Source organism: Dermacentor silvarum, chromosome 4 (genome assembly GCF_013339745.2).
Source record: "Dermacentor silvarum isolate Dsil-2018 chromosome 4, BIME_Dsil_1.4, whole genome shotgun sequence".
Taxonomy (NCBI): Eukaryota; Metazoa; Arthropoda; class Arachnida; order Ixodida; family Ixodidae; genus Dermacentor; species Dermacentor silvarum.
In genome coordinates, this window is record NC_051157.2 from 183,108,858 (window position 1) to 183,126,311 (window position 17,454).

The window sequence follows — 17,454 nt, forward strand, 5'->3', positions numbered from 1 at the left end:
TACGTTGGCCGCGCGCCTTCAGAACCGCAAGGTCGCTGTCCATGATCGCGTCAACAGCGGCCGCGCCAAACTATAGTTTCGTTTTTACTCAGTGCAAAGCTGCCGAGGATGAAAAGCACCGTCTACGTCGCGATGGGTGGCGACCTGGTGACACTGGCGAAAAAATAAGGGGATGTGCGCGCGGTAGTGAAAAGTAGTCTCAGATGAAGATGCGCGCCGCGGCCGCGCTGTGAACAAAGTCGCGAGGCCTTCGCCGCTGCGAGCTCTAATCAGTTACGAGATGACGAGAATTGCAGTTCCCGCACTGCTTTTGTGCAAAACAGAAACAGGATTCTGCCGATTCATTCAGTAAATAAAAGCGTGTTGACGTAGAAAGCATTTGTTTATTGTTTTTTTGGTACCCTCGGTAATTCGGACAGTTTTTCTGTCCCACGAAATCCAATTTAACGAGGTTTTACTACAGCAGTACCATTCTTGAACGCTGACAGCAGCGACTTGTTACACACGATCAGAGCGTGCAGGAAGGAGTATTAAACAGTTAAAAAGGAGTCAACACTATCAGCAGCCAGATGTAGGAAGGTGGCGGAGAGAGACACTGACCTCCCCACCATTATAGTTTTCGCACAACAGCTCTGCCATCCCCCCATTTTGATTTTTTTCGTGCAACCCGCAATTATCAGTCATAACAATGAAATTTTCGTGACACTTGAATATTGTTATAAGTGGGTGCGACTGTACAGGTAAACAATTGTTATAAGAAACATATTCGCTCGATAAATATGTGTGCTTCTGGGACAAAAAAAAAGAAGGAAAAAAAGATAAATACATCCATGCTATTCCCCCCTCTTAATATTGTGTATGGAGGCTTTTTACAAGTTTTAAGGTTTAGAGGTTGGCAGCTGTGCGTTTTGCACACGCACTCCATGTATGCTACAGTGCCAAGTACACTTCGATAAATTTCGTCACGAGCAGTCACCGTGAGGCATCTTGAAGGCACGCAGCTACAGATATAAACATGGACGAGCGTTTGCCTCCACATCGTCTGGTTTCACATACAACTCGCAGACTGCCATGAAAAACGGGTCTAATGTGAAGCAGCGTGACGTGCGTTGGTGAAGTTGAAGGTGCTGAATAACGAGTGCAATCCTTTGTTTCTGATGAAAGGTCCTCCAATTGCCGCCTCTTACACGCGTAGCTCAGGCTTTGCTCGGGTGACCCGGGCAGTTGGTGTGCGCTGCTAATGAGCGCTGGTACGAGTGCCCAAGAGGCGATGAAGTTGATGGGTGCTTGGTCCCACCTAGTGGGCACTCCAACAGGGGCACGCTATGTTTGAAATACGGTGGCCACGTTGCAAGAGGCGTGCTTGATTCTCTAGGCCAATCCTCGCACCCCGAGCCGTGTCAGCATTCAGTACACAGTCATGGAGGCCTCGAAGAGCTGCGTCAGATCCTCTTCGGTGTGGCTGCGTGGTGACAGGCGAGTCACTCGTTCCTGCACAAAGTGAAGGGGATCCATTAGGCAGGGCACACGGGATGCATGCGACAAGTCATGTGAAGAGCAGCCTATGACTGGCTGAACTTTAACATCCCTAAGAGCAGGGCAATGAGAGACACCGAAGCAATTAATTTTGATGGCTCTGGGCTCTTCCATGAGCGCTCAAATCACGGCATGCTCTTGCATTCCACACTCATCAAAATGCGGCTGCCTTGGCCCAGGAATCCAACCTGCAACCTTGTGCCATAGCCACTGGGCTCATGCAGTGAGTCAGTGAAAAGCAGCGTGTGGTCAAATGACCAGAACTGGTTTTCATTAGTCACTTACTGGGCGCTTTACCCTGTACTTTTCAGCTACTTGCTTAACAGTTCTCCCCTGAGCAATGTCTCATGGTACAGCTTTTTCTTTTCAGCTTTTTAATTGCGGGTAGCACAAGAAAAAGGATTTTTTTTTTGTTTTTGTTACTCTTCCACTTGTTTTGTAGCTGCTGGTAGTCATTGAAATGAACATCGCAGTTTCACATCCTCGCTCTAATGTTAACAAACAAATAATGTGAGTCTAGTACTCGTCACTAGATAGATGATGCACGTAGCACCAAGCTACAAATGAGTTGAACACTAGGCACTGCAGCTTTGCTCTATGCTGTACATACATTCCTGTACACTATTAACATCTTACACTCGTATCTTCCGAAATGCACATTAAAAATTACGTTCTTTAAGGTGGCCCTGAACCACCCCTCAGGCTTGGTGACAAAACACAGTCCGCGGGTAGCATACGCTGCTGTGAGCACCTCAGCCAAATTTTGCAGTCGTGTGTGGCGTGTAGATCTCACAAGCGGAGCGCGAAGTCACCTTTCTCTCAAACACTCTCATCTCAACAGAAGCCTGCTCCTCACTCTTTTCTGGACGCTTTAGTTCATAATATAGCTGATTCCCATACGTGGTTGCAATTGATCAATAGCTGACATCAATCGAGAAGGGTGTTTGGATCAGTAAGCTTCTTTCTACTGTTACTGTGCATATATGTTGATGCAGTTTAATAAACAAGCTGAAGTAAGCGACAATCTGCTTTCAAATTTCGATAATAATTTTGTACTTCCAGAAGAAGCCGACTATCGTCTGCTCACGCTCGGCCATGGCCGCCCACGTAGGAATTAAACTTTGGCCACTTTGCTTATCGGTGTCATAGCAGTCGGGTCCCGCTATTTTTGACTAGCTTTGAACACTGAATTTCGACAACTAGCCTCAAACCACGCTAAACTTAAGGTCACACCACGCGCACGCCTGCCAGCGCACGCTCATTCCTGGCTGCTCCTGGTTAGACGCCTTGGCAGACTTCGCTTCATAATGCGCGAGTTGGATGTGGCTACTTATCCGTCGGGCAAGCTGGTGCAGGACAAAACCGGTCTACACCATGTAGCACAGCCAGACAGGAGCATATGAGGGCGAGCCCACACACTTTAGCCCTGTCGCATACAAAGAAAACGCTGCAGTTGCATGTAGATACCGTGGCTGCCGTGGGGTGCCACGACGAGTCCATTGGTTGAGCGCTCTGCAGCTTGCTGAGGACAACTGTGTTTGGCTTATGTCATAGGCGTCAAATTTGGAAATAGTGGCATCTACGTGAACATCCGAAATCAAATTTGAACTGTGTGCCACAGTGACGTTTAGTAGGCAGAGCATTGTGGGCACACCCCGCTTCACCATAGCTGTCACAGTGCAAATCATTGAAGGAGGAGGGGAAGCACCGTGAACGGTATGCTTGATGACCAATACCTCCACTTCTGTAGAATGCACCAAAGAACTTTTTGCAGCAAAGTACAGTATAGACCACTTATAACGTAACCGTTAGGACGTGCCAGGACCGGATATAGTACGGTCTTTTCAGACTCCCGTTAATTTTCCCATAGCACTCCATGTATACGCATACCGCTTATAGTGCAGCCGCGTGAGACGAAATGCGGCTTCCACGGGAAAATCTCGCCGACAAGGGCGGCAGCGAGCACGCTTCTAACAAGGTGTGTGCTCTTGGCCGGCGTGCGCATTTACAGTATAGACCACTTATAACGTAACCGCTTATAGTGCAGGACCGTATATAGTGCGGTCTTTTCAGACTCCCGTTAACTTTCCCATAGCACTCCATGTATACACGTATCGCTTATAGTGCAGTTGCGGGAAACGAAATACCGATTACAGTGCGGCTGGCTGGGAGTACGGAAGTCAGCGGAGACGGCGAACGCTCCCCTCAAACGGGCGCCCCAAGGAGTGCTCGAGGAAGAAAGGGAGACGAAGTGGAGGAGAAGGGCACGTGGTGCGAACGAACAGCCAGTGAGGGTGAAACCAGAATCTTGAGTGCGAGTCGTGAAATATCACGGCGCGCATAGCAAGCGAGGGCGGCGAAACTGCCAACGCCATTCAACGCTCGCTTCACGATAACGGCAGTAAACGAAACTTCGGGGAGCGGGCGGCACCAGCGCAGCACGGCGAAGAGCGTACGCGGCGACCGTGGAATGTGAGGGAGGAGGGCGGCAGGGAAGCAGATTTCGCCTCAGCAACTCCGCCACTTCGGTGGCTCCCCTTGCCCTCCCTCGTAGCTCCCTCACTTTCGACTGTCACCGTGAGCACCCGCCGCCGTTCCAGCCGGCCCGGCGCCAGCTCCCCGAAGTTTCGTTTTCTGCCAGTATCGGGAAGCGGGCGTTTGCCGGCGTGGGCAGTTTCGTTGGCCGGCCTGGGACAGCGCCGCTGCTTCCCTCTGCGCCGTAGCCGCAGCGTGCAAGGTCAACACGTGACTAGAAAGTAGAGGAAGTATAAATGAGAAAGAAGGGTTCACTGCCATTTTCTACGCTTGGCTATGGTAGCGTGGCTGAGACGTCGGCACTAGAGTCTAGTACACTCTAGTCGGCACGTACACGCATGCTCCGGCGCAACGCAGAATCGGCGACCTTGCCATTTGAGAGAGGGCGAAATTTTCGCCGCGTTTTCTTTTTTTTGTTTTGTTCGCGCGCGACATTGAGGGGTCTCTCCTAAGTTTTTATTCTATGGCGGTGCTGGAGCAATGCCGGTTGGAGGCGCCGCCGCGTGATTTGGTTCGAATTAACGAGATTCGACTGTAAATTGAATGCGAACGTTCTAGCCGCATTCCTCGACTGTCACATATGCGTGGCGGCTCGGTGCACATGTTTTGCATATGTGCGGGCCTTGAAAATTGTTGCTTTGGTTACAGTGCGGTACCGCTTATAGTGCAGATATTCGCGACTCCGGCGACTTACGTTTTAAGCGGTCTACACTGTATTATGCAATCAAACTCTCGTTAATTCGGACTTATTTCGCCGCACATCAGTTAATTTGGACTACTTTCGGAGCTCGAGGAGCGCCGCAAATGTGGGACGCAAGAGAGCAAGACCGGCGCTAGCGTCCAACCGAAACGAAGCGGTGGAGTCCACATCGCCACAGCCATCAGTTGAAATCGTACGTGAATGACACCAACGCCAGAACGCTTCGAGCCTATATTTGTATTTAAAGCCTGTATTCTTGCGTTTACCGCTGCGCATAACACCGCATTGGCCGCGGGCTTTCGTAACTGCATAGTCGTCATCCACGATCGCGTCGATAGCGGCCGCGGTTTTCTCCGCAGCGGTTGCGGTGAACAGTAGTTTCATTTTTACATGGTACGCGCGTTGGCCGCGTGCCTAAAACACTGCGTAGTTGCCATTGATGATCGCATAGATAGCGATCGCGGTTTCGACCGCCAGTTGCAGCGAATGGTACTTCATTCGTCCAGACTTGGTGCGTGCGTCGGGCATGTGCCTTGAGCACCGCAATGTGACCGTTCATAATCGTGTCGATAGCGGTCACGGTTTTTTCCGCAGCGGTTGCGGCAAACTGTTGTTTCGTTTTGACTCGGTGCAAAGCTGCCGAACTTAAAGAGCACCGGCTACATCGTGATTATGTTTTCGCCAGCTCACTGGCGAAAACGTAATCGCGATGTGCGCGCAATAGTACAATGCTGGCGAAAACGTAATCGTGATGTGCGCGCGATAGTAAAAAGTGTGTCTACATGCTTGGTCTACATGTTTGCATACGTGCAGGGCTTGAAAATCGTTGTTTTGGTTATAGTGCGGTACCGCTTATAGTGCAGATATTCGCAACTCCGGCGACTTACATTATAAGCGGTCTACACTGTATTTCTGAAATAGTCTAATTTAACTTCAAGTGTATTTCTCGACTTCGATAAAAAGTGCCTCAGGGCCTCTTTAAAGTACTTAATCAAGACGGACTACTATGGTCAAGAAAGAGGCCCTGGTAGAGGTCTTAGGATAATTTTCATCTACCAGGGGTTCTTTAAAGCACACATAAATCTAAGCACACAGGCATCTTTGCATTCTGTGCCCATTGGTAAGGGTGTGCAAACACTGAATGGTAGATTTTGAATTCAATATTGAATTGAACCAAGAAAAAAAAGAAAAAAAGCGAAATATCGAATCGAGTATAAGAAAATTTAACAGAAAGCTTTATGCTTACAAAGTTTATGCACACAGTGCTGCACATGGTCAGGGGACTACTCACATTACGTAATAAAAATGTTGCTAGTCATCAGTAGCTTAGGTACTTAGGAATCAAGATGTATAGTATACAGTGTAGACCTACAGTGTGCTTATACAGTGTATACAGTGTGCTTATAACGCAAGTCCCCGGAGTCGTGAATATCTGCACTATAAGCGGTACCGCACTATAACCACAGCAACAATTTTCAAGGCCTGCACATATGCAAAACATGTGCACCGAGCCGCCATGCGTATGCGACAGTTGAGGAATGCAGCTAGAACGTTTGCATTCAATTTACAGTCGAATCTCGTTAATTCGAACACGCTTAATTCGAACTGACGCTGTGGTCCCGTCAAAGTTAAGTGTATTCCAATGGGCAAAAACGCCCGGTAAATCGAACGCGAAATCATTTGCAACGGTTAATTCGAACATACCACGCACCAAAAATGCTCTCGCCAGCGTGCCAAATCACACGGCGGTGCCTCCGACCGGCACTGCTCCGGCACCGCCGTAGAGTAACAGCTTAGGAGAGACCCCTCAATGTCGCGCGCGCGAACAAAAAAACACGGCGGAGATTTCGCCCTTTCTTAAATGGCAAGGTCGCCGATTCTGCGTTGTGCCGGAACATGCGTGTACGTGCCGACGTCTCAGCGACACAGAAAATGGCAGTGAACCCTTCTCCTCTATGCTTCCTCTACTTTCTAGTCAAGTGCTGACCTTGCACGCTGCGGCTGTGGCGCAGAGGGAAGCAGCGGCACTGTCCCAGTCCGGCCAGCTAAACTGCCCACGCTGGCAAACGCCCGCTTCCCCCCATAACGGCACAAAACGAAACTTCAGGGAGCTGGCACCGGCCTGGCGGCGGGCACGCAAGGTGACATTGGAAGGTGAGGGAGCTACAGGGAGTTGAGAGGGAGGGCGCGGGGAGCCACCAAAACGGCGGAGTTGCCAAGGCCAAACCACTTCCCTGCCATCTTCCTCCCTCACCTTCCACGGTCTCTGCGTGCGCCTGCCGTGCCGGCGCCGCCCGCTCCCTGAAGTTTCGTTTACTGCCGTTATCGGGAAGCGAGTGCTGGCCGGCGTGGGCAGTTTCGTCGCCCTCGCTTGCTATGTGCGCTGCGATATTTCACGACTCGCACTGTTCGTGCATCGTGCTATGATGCACAAATAATTCCGGTGCCCCTTTGAGGGGAGCATTCGCCGTCTCAGCTGACTTCTGTACTCCCAGGCAGCCGCACTGTAACCGGTATTTCATCCCCTGCAACTTCACTATAAGCGATATGCGCATACATAGAGTGCTATGGTAAAATTAACGGGACTCTGAAAAGATTGTATTATATCCGGTCCTGTACTATAAGCGGCTACGTTATAAGTGGTCTATACTGTAGTATGGTCTACTCTTATTAATTAAAGAAGACATCAAATTAGTATGCCAGCACTGATAACTCAGTTTGTGTACAAAGGTTTGGAAAATATCTTTTACCGATAGATTGTCTGCTGAATAGAATCAAGTGCTTTTTTTCGCTCTGAAGCTGAAGAAATTGAGAGGTTATGCTATCCTGAATACCAGCGAGGTTTTCAGTTTAATAGTGGGCCATAGTGTGCTTAATGGTAATCTTTTATTGATTAGCAAGTTTTGTTTTTCAAATTGCTTCCAGAAAACAAAAGGGTTTTTTCCCCATCTTTATGGCAAGTGGTTTCTATGGGTTATTATCAGCTCATTAAGCCCAATCTGTGCAACAGACAAATGTGGGGACTGTGCCATCACATGATTTGGCACTGCTCCACGTATTCAACGGCAATGCACGGGTAGACACCAACTCTAAGGAGTGGCCGTGGAAAGGCTGCCGTGGGCGCCTTTACACATTTGGTTTTGGCGTTGTTTGCTGCCTGTCACAAGCTCTCAAATTGGGAAGCCCACGGCAAGTTTGTGCGACGTGACCCCGCCTCCCTCTCCTAACTTCTGTTCGCGCCCACTGGTGGCCGTGTAAATGCGTCTGCAGCCGGGGGTCAGTGCACTAGTCACATGACATTTTCGAGCCTGCCATGTAAATCCAATGCTAGTTTGGTGATGGGTCGCTCGAAGCTATGAGAAAAGACCGATGTGCGCCTACGGATGGCATTCGGTGGTTCGGTACAGCGCTGCTCAAAGATGACAACCAGGAACAATGATCATCCCATACACTCGCTTTTGTCGGCATTCTATGTGTCATGCGACCGCTGTGAATAGATATGCGTTGATTCGGTATGAAATCGCAACTTTAGTTGCCGACACCTGGCGACACAACTACGACTAGGCCAATGGGTTGGACAGTGTGGCCGTGACGAAAATTCACCATCGGCCGATTCGATAATTGGCTGCAAGCTGTGGTAAAAAACTTGTCGCTAATATGTTCCTACAGTTAGCTCATCAGTAATTGGTCGATCAGTTCGACTGATGACTGATGAAACGGCATTTGGCATTCGGGTTTGTGGGCGAACAGCCGGCAACTACCGCAAGCACGGATGCCAAGTTCGTCTGTATTCTTAAGCATGCTGGGCAGGAAGCTCCGAACTGCGGGAACACTGAACATTCGCATCCGAATACGATATGCGTGCCTTCTGGTAGCTAATCAGCCCAATCTTTGCACATGCTCTTGGGCTTTCCATCGGCTCTGCTTTTGTTGTTCCCTCTTGCGTCAATCGTTTGAATTGGTCCTGTCGAGCTGGCCGAACCTTGCACTGAAAGAGACCGCGCCAGGGGGATTTCTGCGTGTGTCAAGGCGCCGACCACAGCTGCATCTTTCACCAAATATTCGAGTGTTTCCATAGCCCTACCCATCGGAATTAGGCCGCGGAGCCTGGGAATCAAACTCGTGATGTCATGCTCGGCAGCAGAAGGCCGTAGCCACTGACCGAGCTATTTCAGTGGTGCGCGCAAACAAAACGCATTTGCTCGTAAAATTGTCACTTACGTTTCTGGCAGCCTTATGCACAAATGCCTACTGACAAGGTTTCAGCCACTAAAAAAAAAAGTGTATTATGGGCCCATAGAGTTTCCTGGACTGTTGAAACACAGAAACTTTCCTTTTAGTGGAATCCCCTCATTTTAGTGAAACTTACTTTTTAATGATGTTCTCAGCTTTCAGTATGACTTCGTTATATTGATGCTTGGCTATGCAAGCTTAGCACAAGAGAGAGAGAGAGAAAGTGATCTGTGCTTTCGAAAATAAAAATGAGTAAATTTTACTTTTCGTACCATTTCTGGCTGAAGCCTTTCGTTATAAAGGTTAAAATGTTTGGTTGTGTTGGTGGGTCAGTTACATTAAGGTCACAGGTAGTTAGTGCGAGTGGTTTGGAATATATTGGTAGGCAAGTCTCTTGAAGCTATGAGGAAATACATTTACAGGGTTCGTACAGGTTTCTAAGGCATAAATTCAAGGATATTCCAGGACTTTCCAGGACCTGTCACAGGTTTTTCAAGGACTCAAAGCGGCACCCCAAAGTAGGATTTCTTTACTCAAACATTTCCAAAAATGACTACTTTTATTGCACTCACAATAAATAAATTTATATCAGAATTACCATAAAAATGTCTAGCCTTAACTTCTCAAGATCACAACACAATATAAATGCCTACAACAGCGGCTGAGATTTCTCCAGTATAGGCTGGGTGAAGTTCACCAAAACTATTCAAAACATTCAGCATAGGGTTATTGCACTAAAATAAAAAGAAATAAATGTATATCCCAATGATGTTAATAATATCTAGCCTTGATCACTTTGCAAGTTCACAAGAATACAAAAAAAAAAGTTTACAAAACGCAATGAATTCTCCCAACAGCTACTCTGACTCCTGAAGTAATAACTAGGCAAGTTTACCGAACATTTCCAAACCATTCAGTGTAGTCTTGCTGCACATCCATTGTATTATAACAAATAGATGTATATTGCAATTCTGTAAAACATGTCTTCATCATTTCTCAAGTCCGCAATATTAAAAGTTAACACAACAAACACTCACAACAGCTGCTAAAGCTTCTGAAGTATCAGCTGGGTTGGTTCATCAAACATTTCCAAAACATTCAGCATACCGTAGTTTCGGTGTATAAGACGAGTTTTTTTCCTGAATGTTTCGTCGGAGCGTCTTATAGAACGGTGCGACCTATGTCCGTTTTTTTTCCCCCCCGGAAAAAGTGCCTTCAAAATCGAATCCGATGTTATGGCCACTTGAAGCGTACTGGTTGACTTAATTGCTATGGGTTCTGTGTGCACTATCGAGGGGCCGGGTTCTCGTATTAAAGTCCCCGAGTGCCGTGCGAAAACGATGGAGCAGCAACACAAACGGCTGTAGGCCGACCGCGAGTCGCTCTACCCCAAAGTCGTCACATCTGCAGAGAAGATACGGCGCACGCCGCTGCGCGAACTACGCAGTTGCTACGAGAGTACAGGCAGCCCACCCTCCCTCCCGGGCTGCCTTCCCGCTTCCCTCCCTTGTGCGCGATTTGGCTCACCATCGCATGCTTTCACTCGCACAGACAGCATACGGCGCGCGGGGACGATGTTTGGATTTTACATGGACCTTGGACTTTATACGGAACATCGCGGCAACCACGACGGCAGCAATGTGCCTGGGATGGAAATATATGGCACCCATACGTTTGCGTGTGACCCGCTTTCACGGAGCGAAACATCGCTAACTTTTTTTAAAATCACGTACCGAAAGAACAGGTGCGTCTTATATACGTGTTTTTTTTTCGGGAAAACTGCCGTTTTGAGGGTAAGTCTTATACAAAAGTGCGAATTATAGACCGAAAAATACGGTAATTTTATTGCACTTATATTATCATAAATAATATAACAAACCTCCACCCAAAGGCACTTAGCATCAGTGGTAAAGTTGCTCCACTATAGCTCTCTTTAGCTTCACTAGCTTCACCTCACGCGCAAGAGTGAAGGTGGGACAAGGCAGACCGACGGGCGAGGAGTGAACCGAACGATAGGGTGAGCAAAGCAGCATAAACACTGCCAGCCGAGCCAGCACTGAAGCGCGGCACGGGTCTCTCGTTCCGTTTGCGGTTTGACGCGGTGAAGCCTGTTATTTTTTCCGTGCAGCTCTGCAAAACAGAACCATGTGTACTCGTTCTGGCGTATTGTTTCTGAAATGGGGAGTTTGTTAGATTGACGCCGATCTACTACAGAAAGGAGGTCTCAATGTCGATATCAGAGTGCATTGCTCACGAAATTCAAGGATTTTCGAGGAAGGAAAAAAATTCCAGGACTTGAATTTCAAGGGCCTTGAAAATGCACTTTTCAATTTCAAGGGTTTTCAAGGATTTCAAGGACCTGTACGCACCCCGATTTTATCTAGGCTAAGGAGTCGCGAGGGACCCTGATAAAGGAAATCTACACACCAAATAAAAATAGGCTGGAGATCGTATGGCAGGCATTCTCGCGTTGTGATTGGCGGCTTATCGATATTCCTTGATAAAAAAGAACTACAGGATCACAGCACTGGACTAGTACTTACCCATGGGAATATGGCTTGAAGGATAAGAAAGGAGCTTGAGAAGAAAGTAAGGACCATCCAATGAGCTATAGAACAGAAAATGATAGCTGGAAAGTTCGGAGGCTGAGAAACAGCAGTGTGGATTAGAGAGCAAACGAGGGTAGCCGACATTCTATTTGACATTAAGAGGAAAAGGTTGCATTGGGATTCAGTGCATAGGGCAGATAACCAGTGGTCTATTAGAGCCACACAACGGGGAAGGGCAGTGAAGGTAAGGATGGCAGTGAACTAGGCGGAGTCATGATGTTCGAACAGGATGGTGTTGACTGATGCATGACAAGGGTGACTGGGAGAGGCCGGCAGTATGCATAGGTACAGTACACTTCTGTTAATTCGACTCCTGTTAATTTGATTTTTTCCGTTAATTCAATCCCACGCATTTATATGCACCCAAGCTTTTGTTAATTCAATCCTAAAATTGGCCTTTCGCCTTCAAACTTGACCAGTTAACATCCACACGTCTGACCCCTATGGTGACCCCAATTGCGAATTTTTAGTGGCAGCGTGTGCAGGCAGATTTTAGAGCACAGTGAATGCTTCGAACACACGTCATCTCCCATCGAAAAACGTGTACTTTCGACCTGCCCTAGGAATATTTTCAAGGAATAATCGTAGCTTAGAATGTCCGATTACGGTATTTACCAGATTCTAATGTGCAGCCTTTTTTTTGTTTTCAGGAAAATTGGACAGAAAATTGACTGCGGGATGCAATTGGATATGAAATTCAAACGGCCTTCTTAGCGTTTGTATGCTTTACCACATAACACCAGCGTATTGTGATGAAGCTGACTTTAGAAAACTGGTCGCTATGTTTAACACATATGAGACCCTTGCCTATTTTCCCTGTTAAAAAAATCATGTGCGCACCATTAGATTTGTACTGTGTTTCATAGCTTTAATGTAATTTATACATTAGTTTTCTACTTTGGACACATAAAAATAGGGTGTGCGTTTGATTAGGGGCGTGTTCGATTTGGACAAATACTGCTAAGTGAATCAGTGGTGTTGTTATCTGCACCTTGTTTATTTCGGCCTGCCAGATAATCCGATTAATTTCATCTCATGAGGGTACAGTTAACGAAAGTCGATTGTAGTAGCACGGATGGTCATCATGACGATGACTTAACGTGGCCCTTTTTCAGTACACCCCAGCATATGATTTTGGTCAATGCAAACCTTCATTCCTGCACCTTGGCTATAGCAATAGGATAGAAATTATTACGCCAAGCACATGCTTGTGTTTGGGGACACCGCAGGAAGGGCCCCAGATACATTATGCATCAGTGAATTCCTTTTGCTCGATTCTATTCCTTTCTTATCATCCACCATTCACAATTGGCTGATCCTGCTCATAACTTAGGGAAGAGCACTGCTCAGACCACTGGGGAAGAGCGAAAACAAAAAGATTGGAACAGAACTGTAACGTTATCCCGGCTGTAATCGCTTAAGGAAGTTTACCAAAATGTCGGTAACATCGGTGCCCTCAAGTTCCACCCTCCCAGACGGAATGGAAATGGGCGGCCTTGTGCCCGGCAGATCAATGCCGTGGCCACAAAGCCATGTTCGAGCAGGTACCCACTCTGCAAGGAACGACAGGTGTACACTGACCTGGGGCAGGGTGCCTCTCACGAGGGCGGGGATGTCGTCACTGCCATAGCCCAGAGCAGCGAGTCCATTGTCCACCTTCATGTCCAGCATGTACTTGCGCAGCAGATCGGCCAAGGCCCGGCCAGCGTCTGCTTCCTTCAAGTTAGTCACATCACCGCCTGCAGTGGGCATTGCAAAGTTAACTCTTTCCGTACCGCGCCCATTGGGCATCGTTAGCGCTCTACTGATGGTTTGAAACGCCGCTTTCGAGACCTTCCGCGCTGCTCATGGACATACTGCGCTATCGGACGTGAAGGAGGATAGCTATATTTTACTTTTCTAAGCAGTTCACTTTTTTCCCGCGAGGCGGTGATTTTTAAACTTGATCTAAAGTTGCGTGATCATCAAAGGAGAACGAAAAAATGGCTGCCTGCTATCGACGGTTTGAAACAACTCTTTCGAGACCTTCCACACCGCTCACAGACACACTGCGCCATGGGACGTGAAGGAGGAGCAACTATATTTTCGTTTTCTAAGCAGTTCGCTTTTTTCCCACCATACGGTGATTTTTAAACGCATTACGAAGTTTCGTGATCGTCAAAGCAGAACGCAAGAATGTCTGGCTCCAAAAACGGCGCGCGCGCTTCGGGAGATCACAGATATCACGATTCCGCTGCCTCTGCGGCTGATCTTATAGATACATTGAATAGCAGCGAGTCAGAGGACGCTGACTTTTTGGCGGACTTTGAGTCTGAAAGCGACGACGACGCAAACCAGCCCAGAACATCGGCAGCCGCAGCCCAGCACGCCCAACTGTAGTGCTTGCAGTTAAATTTTCGTAGCGCGATACCTGTTCAATGAAAAATTTCGATTTTTTTCGGAGATAGTGCCTAATAGACGGCAATACTTTTTGTATATCTCATAATTTTCGTAACATCTTTTTTCTTAGCAGATACAAGTGTGTTTTTACAAGCTTTGTTAAATTTTATGGCACATTCTTGATTTTAACAATTTATATCTTTTTTACGACATACATCTCATTAATAAAACTTTTATGCATGACACGTGCATTCATTTTGCTTTCTGTTTATGTATTACATTAAATATTGCTACACGCGTGTGGTATTTGATTGTTTAACCGAGGCGCGCGGGCGCCATCACTCGAGAAAAGAAGAGGAAGAACGAGCTGGGCTCGCGCTGTGAACCTAACCGGTCAGCGCTGCAACCGCTGTTGTAAATACAACCTGTAAATAGATGCCCGTCTTACTGACTCATTCTTCGCCTAACATCATAGTGGAGGTGGAACGTTCCCCGTCCTCGCCACGGAGCTCCAAAGCGGCCGCACCGTCGTCTTCTCAGCCATGGCTTCCGATGGAAACACCCCGTCGCCACCTACACCTGCGGCGCCTACCACAACGTATGTTACGGTTCCTAGTCTCTGTGATCCTGGGACATTCTCCGCCCAAAATGGTGTTGACGTCAACGACTGGCTCAGCATGTATGAGTGTGTTAACCGAAGCCACCACTGGGACCCTACCATCATGCTTGCTAATGTGATATATTATCTGGACGGGACACCGCTTGTCTGGTTTCGCACCCATGAGGTTGAGATATCCAGCTGGGACACTTTCAAAGAGCGGCTTCGCGACCTCTTTGGCAACCCGTCAGGTCACCAACAGGCTGCGCGAAAGGAGCTTGCTACCCGTGTCCAGTCGTCGACAGAATCGTATCTCGCCTACATACAGGAAGTGCTCGCGCTTTGCCGTAAAGTCGACGAGCACATGACCGAGGTTGACAAGGTGGGCCATATCCTAAAAGGCATCGCGGACGACGCCTTCAATTTGCTCGTCTATAACGACGTCTACTGTCGACGCCATCGTCAAAGAATGCCGCCGCTTCGAGGTAGCCAAAAGCCGCCGCGTCGTCCCACAGTTTTCCCGGCTCCCAAACATCCCTGCCACGTCCTCTTGCTCTGCTCTTCCTGCCACACGACCTTTTCAAGAGAACGTCACTCGTATCGTTCGCCGTGAGATTGAAGCGGCGAGTCCGGCCCCCTTCATCCACGACCCCTCGACGGTACCTTTGACCCAGCGGCCCTTACTATTTCCGTCATACAAGCAGTTGTGCGGCAAGAAATTGCAAACCTTGGCATCCCTACCGCCTGCTCTGTCCCCCGACCTGATTCGGCTTCCATTCCCATGGCCACATCCTTCAACGAACAGTATTTCGCTCCCCGACCATGCAATCCTGCTGAATGGCATACCCCCGACGACAAACCGATCTGCTTCCGCTGCCACCGAGTTGGTCACGTATCCCGCCACTGCCGCAGCACCTGGATGCCGCCGTACTGGAGCTCATTCCCTGCTCCTCACCCATGTGATAAATGCCAGCGACGCAAGACACCATCGACGCTACCTGTTGGGTACCTACAACCAATCGACATTCCCGCGGAGCCATTCTTTCGGGTTGGTTTAGATTTACTTGGTCCCTTTCCTCTTTCTACCTCTGGGAACAGGTGGATCGCTGTGGCCACAGATTACGCCACGCGCTACGCCATCACCCGAGCGCTCCCTACAAGCTGCGCCACAGATGTTGCCAATTTTCTTTTACGCGACGTGATTTTATTACATGGAGCTCCGCGACAACTTCTCACAGACCGTGGCCGGACATTCCTGTCGAAAGTTATCGCGGACATCCTGCAGTCCTGTGCCACGAGGCACAAGCTATCCACGTCATACCATCCACAAACTAATGGCCTCACGGAGCGTCTTAATCGCACTCTCACAGACATGCTCGCGAAGTATGTCTCTTCAGACCACACAGACTGGGACCTCACTCTGCCGTTTGTCACCTTTGCCTATAATTCCTCGCGCCACAACACAGCCGCCTATTCCCCATTTTTCCTCCTGTTCGGCCGAGAACCAGCACTGCCCCTCGACACAACTCTCCCTGTTCACGCGGCACCCACCAGTGAATATGCACTTGATGCCGTCGCCTGCGCTGCTCACGCAAGGGAAATTGCCCGTGACCGCCTTCTGAACTCCCAAGAGAGTCAAAGGCGTTTGTACGACCGGCGACACCGCAATGTGCACCTCCCGCCTGGTTCTTTGGTGCTTCTATGGTCTCTGCCGCGTCAGGTCGGCCTGTCAGAAAAACTGCTGTCGCGTTACACAGGCCCCTACCGAGTGCTTCGTGCCGTGACTCCCGTCACATACGAGATCGCCCCTGACGCCCCATCTGCTTCCCAGTTCAGCGATATCGTGCACGTTACACGACTGAAGCAGTATCACCCTCCCAGTGATGACATTTAGACGCTCCGGGACATCGCTTCTGCTGCCGGGGGATTATGCTACACGCGTGTGGTATTTGATTGTTTGACCGAGGCGCGCGGGCGCCATCACTCGAGAAAAGAAGAGGAAGAACGAGCTGGGCTCGCGCTGTGAACCTAACCGGTCAGCGCTGCAACTGCTGTTGTAAATACAACCTGTAAATAGTTGCTCGTCTTACTGACTCGTTCTTCGCGTAACAATATTGAGTGCAGTAGTCCTTTCAGAAAAAAAATCTGCCGTAACATACAAAAAACACCTATTTTCTCCATGGTAGGGAAAGAGTTAAACATATTACTCAGATCCCATGCCCATGCTGGAACAGCATCTGTATGAAAGACAAACGTTAGTGCAGGGGTGCAGTAAATTACAACTAAATGGTACCTACACAATGCATGACATCATGCAAAGTTTGTTCTTACACACCGCACCGGTCAACACTTTAATCTCATGCAATCTTTATGCACTTTAATGACAGCCTGCAGGGCGCAAGCGCATGCAATGTGCAAAAAAAAAAAAAAAAGGCTCAAGGTTAGTTCTTCAACATGAACCTGAATCTAACTAATTACACAAGTGTCCTTGCTACCTGCTACAGCCAACCAGTGGCAACATTTTTATTTTTGTTTGATACATCGTCAGGGCTGAAGTGTTACAGACGGGAGCGGGAAACAAGAAATACAAGAAAAAGAAATATAAAAGCTGTATGTGAAACATAACGAGCAAAGCATGATTAACGTGGTTATTACAAAAGTAGCAGGTACAAAAATGGGTTCTATTTACACAGTACTAGCTAGGGCAGTCTTAAAGAGCTCGTGGTTTAAAATCGTAGACAGATTCTTAAGAAGGTGATTCCACTCTTGAGACGAGCGTGGAAGAAATGAAAGTGTGAAAAGGAATTAGCCCTGAAAAAAGGTATGCGCTGCCCAGCATTCGATCCTGGCTGCATATTGAAGGA

General features: G+C 48.3%; 1 protein-coding gene across 1 annotated transcript in view; it reads right to left on the reverse strand.

The window, feature by feature from the left end:
* Positions 1 to 363: 363 nt before the first annotated feature.
* LOC119450830 (hydroxyacid-oxoacid transhydrogenase, mitochondrial) overlaps positions 364 to 17,454 on the reverse strand; it is a 96,850-nt gene continuing 79,759 nt past the window's right edge. The window contains exons 11-12 of the mRNA XM_037714323.2: positions 13,195 to 13,352; positions 364 to 1,491 (exon numbers count right to left, since the gene is read on the reverse strand). Of these exons, the coding sequence (XP_037570251.1) occupies positions 1,408 to 1,491; positions 13,195 to 13,352 (242 nt within the window). The 3' untranslated portion in view covers positions 364 to 1,407. The remainder of the gene's footprint in view (positions 1,492 to 13,194; positions 13,353 to 17,454) is intronic.